This window comes from Poecilia latipinna, unplaced genomic scaffold, assembly GCF_001443285.1.
Source record: "Poecilia latipinna isolate Pla-1442-1.1 unplaced genomic scaffold, P_latipinna-1.0 Scaffold2587, whole genome shotgun sequence".
Classification (NCBI taxonomy): Eukaryota; Metazoa; Chordata; class Actinopteri; order Cyprinodontiformes; family Poeciliidae; genus Poecilia; species Poecilia latipinna.
Genome location: NW_015115203.1, coordinates 65,554 through 71,203, shown reverse-complemented (window position 1 = coordinate 71,203; position 5,650 = coordinate 65,554). Strand labels below are relative to the sequence as shown.

General features: G+C 39.8%; 1 protein-coding gene across 1 annotated transcript; it reads right to left on the bottom strand.

Moving 5' to 3' along the window:
- Window positions 1-413: 413 nt before the first annotated feature.
- fstl3 (follistatin-like 3 (secreted glycoprotein)) lies at window positions 414-4,763 on the bottom strand. The gene is made up of 5 exons (XM_015020460.1): window positions 4,473-4,763; window positions 3,938-4,123; window positions 2,357-2,572; window positions 939-1,163; window positions 414-851 (listed from the first exon to the last, which is right to left on the bottom strand). The coding sequence occupies exons 1-5, from the start codon at window positions 4,540-4,542 to the stop codon at window positions 799-801; spliced, it is 750 nt and encodes a 249-aa protein (XP_014875946.1). The 5' UTR covers window positions 4,543-4,763; the 3' UTR covers window positions 414-798.
- Window positions 4,764-5,650: the final 887 nt, after the last annotated feature.

The following is a 5,650-nucleotide window of genomic DNA, read 5'->3' as shown; positions in this document are numbered from 1 at the left end:
AAAATGCGCTCGCAAAGTAAAGCCAAGCAATAAACAGAGTAGGTATTCTAAATGGCTGGGGCTTATAGCAAAAAGTCGACAAAAAAAAAGAAAATAATAATAATGGACTGGTAATTTTAGTCAACAGCGGGTGGCCAATAGCTTGGACCTGGAGTAAGAATAACAGTGTTGTGTGCATGGAGGAAGAGGAAGGGGGAGGCTGGGGGATGATGACTGTAATGACTGTTGAGGTTTCTTAAGGCTGAGTCTCTGCGCACAAACTGAAGCTGAATTACACACAACAGCACTGCAGATGTTTTTTTTTTTTTTTTTTTTGTGGTGAAATGAAGCCGCACTGACTGACCATCAAGTGGCATCACTTCTCTAAACATATTGGCTCTGTCTTCAACCACCACTATGGAAGATGGTCTGTGTGGAATGGGTATAAAATTATCTAAAGAAGGTGTGAATACCAAAGCCTATGACAGATAATGTACCTTTAACAAAAAACAATTAGCTTCCCCAAGGTTAAATGAATTAATTATCGGGATAAAATCATAAATAGAGTTATATACCTTCTCCAATAAATAGTATTGGTAACCTATTTACAATATGCACACATCTCCCAAAGAGCTCATGCCAAAACACACATTGATCTGCCTCCCACAAAACAGGGATAACACAATGTGCGTCTTCCTACAATCTTTCTGTGCACAGTGAGGAGATTGGAAGTGATTGTCAAACTCAAGAGGTCATCTTGGGAAGCCGGAGGTGTGAAATCTTGGTTGATCGACTCATATCCTGTGGGAGGAAGAGATTCTACACGGCGTTCTCCTCGCTGGTCCTGAATTTGTGCGAGTTCCGAGGTGGACCTGGAAGAAAGAGCTGGATCAGAACTGAAGTGTGGCTGCAGCTGTCACTTTACATACGAGGCAGCAGACACGGAATCCGGGTCTTACTGTTGCAGTGGCCGTAGTGGCGGACTCCTATGGAGTGTCCGAGGAAGCAGGTGGCCCTGCGGAGGTGGCAGGCGCTCTGATAGGTGATGTTGTCGTTGCCACAGATCTGCTGCTCGGATGCCACAACGGGGCAAGGCGAGGTGCGGCACATGACGCAGTGGGCGCTGTTGGTCTGGTCGGTCACACAGGTGTGGGTTCCCGGACACACAACATTGGAGCACGACTCTGGAAAGAGAAAAAGGGGGAAGTTCTGAAAGTCAGAATTTGAAGGACAAGTTTAAAAAGGAATTGTGAACTGGATCTTAGACAGGGGTTGGTTACTGGTACCAAGGCTTACATGGTTATGCTTCCAACAGTGGACATCAAATTTTATGGCTGCGAAAAGGCTGGTCAGTGTTTGCCTTTGTTTAACTAAAATAATTTAGAAAAATGGCATTTACTAGATGTCTGATCACAGTTAGCAAAAATGCTGAAATTGGGTTTGGTTAGCCTTCTTGAACCATCCGAGCCACCTTTAAACAACATTAAAACATGTTGTATGGATCTCAAAATCATCTTTTTTTTTTTTATGTGCATCAATACAAAGACTGCCAACATTTTCCATAGCACTGGGGTTAAATTTGTTCAGTGAGATGCAAGAGAAAGTGTCATTATGACCAGAGTTTTATCCAAGCCTTAGGATCACACAGCATAATGCAGGAAGGCTGCTTACACTTTATGCTACAGAAACAACTCATTCAGATATTAAGAAAAATCTTGTTGTGAAAAACAGAAGAAAACCCTAAAAGAATTAGAACAATGATTGAAAATTTTAGCCACCTAAAGGAAATGTTTCTAACAAGACAAACTTAAAACAGTTCATTTAAGCTGAACTCGAAAGCAACAAGAATTTATTTTTACAGCTCAATGCTTACTAAATGGGTTGAGACTCCACTTTTCCTCAACAGCCATGGCAATAAGAAGAAGAGATGCAGGAAAACGTAAATAAAATATTTTATAGTGTTTTTGTTGTATAGAAATCTGAAGAAATACCATTACATGTGGAAATAAGTGAGTCAGGAATTAGAAGTATTAATGTGTTTCTAAATTTCCAAATTGATTCATAGATCTAAAGATTGTCAATGTCACAGCAGAACGTCAAAAGATCACACATGAAACTCAAACAAACTTTGCAGGGGTTAATTCGCTGCTTTTGCCTACATCTAATAGGCAAATATGAGAAAATGTAAATGAATGTTACATTGCATTTGTTTGATTCTGATAATCAAATACCTTAAATTATTTCAGCAGTCATCAAAATGAGTCATGCGGTTCTGCTTTCGACGCGAGGAGTTAGCTCATGTTTGCAATTTTGTTGGAAGTCTTTAGTTTTCATGACGCACTGGTGACTTTTGACCTTCCTGCGAGATATTGCTTACTTTTGCACTCTCCCTGATACATGACTTCCAGGTCCGGGTGTCCCATGCAGCGGGCCATCAGCAGGGCACACTCATCCCGGTAAGACTTGCCGTCGCTGCCGCAGACGGCGTGCTTCCTAGGAATGTGAGAGCAGTCTGGAGAGCACACGCACTGAGGCCTTCCCATTTTCATCTTGCAAACCTTCCCGGGACTGCATTTGACACCCTCGCATGAGTCTAGGAAAAAAAAAAAAAAAAAGAGAAAGTGTATCAGTGTAATGTTGTTATATTAACAAGTCTGCAGACATAAGGTGGTGTTTTCGTCCAAAAGTAAGAACAAATGTGGGGCTTCCCCTGTCAGCGGGAAAATTTTCACCCTGCACAATATTTACAGTAACCACATCTCTTTATTGACTGTTGCACACAAAGGTGTCTCGTCTGGTGGAATGCGAGGCCGGCGTGTTTTCATAACAGAACTATGTGCAGGGCTGCGCACAGACTGACTCTGAGCTCCTGCAGGGAGACGGCGGGGGCTCTGAGGTAGACTGGGTTCAAATAGTTGTCAGAAAAGTTTACAGGCTGACAAACCAGGAAGCCCCCCAGGCCCTCCTAACACCCCGCATAATGTCAGTGCACAGGAGGAGGTGCAACCCTATAGAACGCAGAGTCAGCGTTAATCAAAGCACGCAGGACTTTTCAGGCTTTGAGGAGATCGGCCTGATAAGCTTCTGAGGAGTTCTGCAAAGAATCAGGAACTTATTTCCCGTCGCTAGCAGGAGCCCTCAGCTGTAACTTCTTGGTTGACTGAGATGTCGCGGCACACAACACGGTTATTGTTGATGCACTTGTGCGGAACTGACAGGTTTTTGTTCATTCAGCACTTATGATACCAAATGTTTTCCTCCTACGGCTTGATTCCCAGACGTGGGCTCAGAAACAGGAATTCCAGGCTGTGGGACTCCTTTTGTCGTTTGAAATGTACTTATGTTACTGCAAAGTGGAGAGAAAGTCCAAATAACTGTTTTTTTTTCTTATTCCCTAATAACTGAATAAAATATACATATGTATGTAATTAAAAACTGTTCTAAGGTAAAATGTACTTTTATACATTTACAGGTGAATTCGTTATTACTGACATTTAACACAAGCATGCTTCATCTAAAGCAAGTTAGCTGGAACTGATGAGAGTAACGTTTGAAGCTTATGGGAACAGTTGGAGCCATCCAGGTCTGCATTTTGTTAAAGCGCCACATCGGGAACTCATTTCCAAAATGTTATAATACAAAAAAACAAAGAAAACAAAGCGTTTTAAAGCACCAAGGGAGAGTTTTATTGACTAAAATTCAATGCAGTTTCTCTAAAGCTGCAAGACTTGCAATTTTTTGTGTTTTTTTTTTTTTTTTTCATATTTCAGCACTTATTATTTACTTATGCATTTACATAAATTTCAATGTATCTTTCAGGATCATTACAACCCTTAACATTTTTCTCAACACGGCTCTCTGAAGTAATTACCTGAAATCATTTATGTCAAACAAAAAAATTCTTTAGCCTTCCGTTTGTTTTTTTTTTATTTTTTTTATCATGAATAATTTATTTTACCTCTGCATGGTTTGCAGGAGACGATACCCAGGAAGCCCAGCAGGCTGACTTCATTCAGCGGCAGGCTGGTGTTGGACCACGCTGTGTCCAGGCGACCCCCATCACAGCACTCCTCTCTGCTCACCTCTCTCATCAGCACCATGTCACACCGGTGGTCTGGACCGTGCTGCAGCCAGCACATCCCCGCTGGAAACGGTTCATAAAGAGACGTGTTGTAAAAACAAAAACCCAAACGTTTAAACCGGCATCATGAATTATGTTGCATGTAAAATGTATATTTTGTTTTATTAAGTAACTTTCAATCTGTCAAAGGTGTAGTTTAATTTTTTTTCTTGTCTTTGTCTTTTTTTTCCTCTACAGTTTTTTTTTTTTTATCTAGTACAATCTAAAAAAATGACTGTGGTGATTTTAACATACGAGCTTCTGATAACATTGTTTTCTGTTTTTCACAGAAGCATATCTTTTATCCTGAAAGACAGATTAACTTTATAAAATATGTATTCACAAGTTTTAAAAAGAGAAACCGTCCACTCACCATCAACCGGATTTCTTCCAAACTGACAGAGAGAGAGAATCACGGCCAAAGCAAATATCAAACACCTCATTGTTTAAGCTGTCAAAAGACAAAACTGTTTGCGTAAAAAAAAAAAATAAAATAAAAAAAAGCTTCTCCAAAAAAAAAATATATATATATATATATATTTCAGAAAGCGTCAGCAAAAAAGACGTGACGTTCTTCTGATGAACAGAGTGGATCTCTAAAGCTTCACGCAGCTGGTAGTTTCCCCTGAAGTGAATGGATGTGTTGTGGATAAGTGATGTCGTTCCCCCTCTGCATAAATATTTAGCTCAGATGGAATTATGCTGCTGGGATGGGCGATCCTCTCAGCCAGTAATAAACCAGGGCAGGACAATTTGACTCTGACTCAATTTCCAGAGTCGGGAAATGATCCATGCCCTCCATCTCCAGGCAGAGAGCACTTAGGCGACCTCACAAAACATTTTGATAACACATTAGACTCATTTAGGTCAAGGAAAAAAAAATTTTTTTTTTTTTTTTTTTTTTTTTTTTGGAAGTAATTTCAATCTTTTGTGTGTTTCCATGCATAAAACTTAAAGGACTTCATGATTTTATTCTTAGTTGACTTCACAGGGTTATTTTTTTCCCCTCTATGCCATTCTTCAATATTCTGTATTCCACATTTATTTTCATGCTGTGTGGCTCAATTTTTATGGTGCCTTGCTAAAGTATGGTTTAATACCTAAACTTGTCTTGTGACATTACAAGGCACTGGAGGGATAAATACACGTGGCATGGCTGCAATTTCTTTATTTTAAATTTGAACATAGGAGGTATATTTATACTCAACTCCCTTTACTCTAACACGTTTCACTAAAATCCAGTGGCTCAAAAAGTCACCTATTTATTACAAAAGCCCTCCTGTGTGTAATTTAGTCCTAGTTTTTGGCATTTTTCCTGTTTGTGTATTGTCACAGACCTTGTAGAAAACTCAGAACTTTTTTCTGAAAAACATGATCTTGTCAGAAGAAAACAATAAGAAACTGTTTGCCTGTGGGAGACAACGTCTCTGCACTTCATCATCGTTACCATATAAAACACAGTGATGGCAGTATCATGAGGTGGGAATATTTTTGCTTGCTATAGTAGAAAATTCTGGTTAGAGTTAAAGGGAAGGTGGAAGAGTTGGAGGA

Bases quoted from the DNA above. Each gene is read 5' to 3' on its own strand.
- fstl3 (XM_015020460.1), bottom strand. From the start codon at position 4,542: ATGAGGTGTTTGATATTTGCTTTGGCCGTGATTCTCTCTCTCTGTCAG. The intron at 4,124-4,472 runs GTGAGTGGACGG...AACCGTTTCCAG, and splicing joins TGGAAGAAATCCGGTTGATG to CGGGGATGTGCTGGCTGCAG. The intron at 852-938 runs GTAAGACCCGGA...TCTTTCTTCCAG, and splicing joins CCACTACGGCCACTGCAACA to GTCCACCTCGGAACTCGCAC.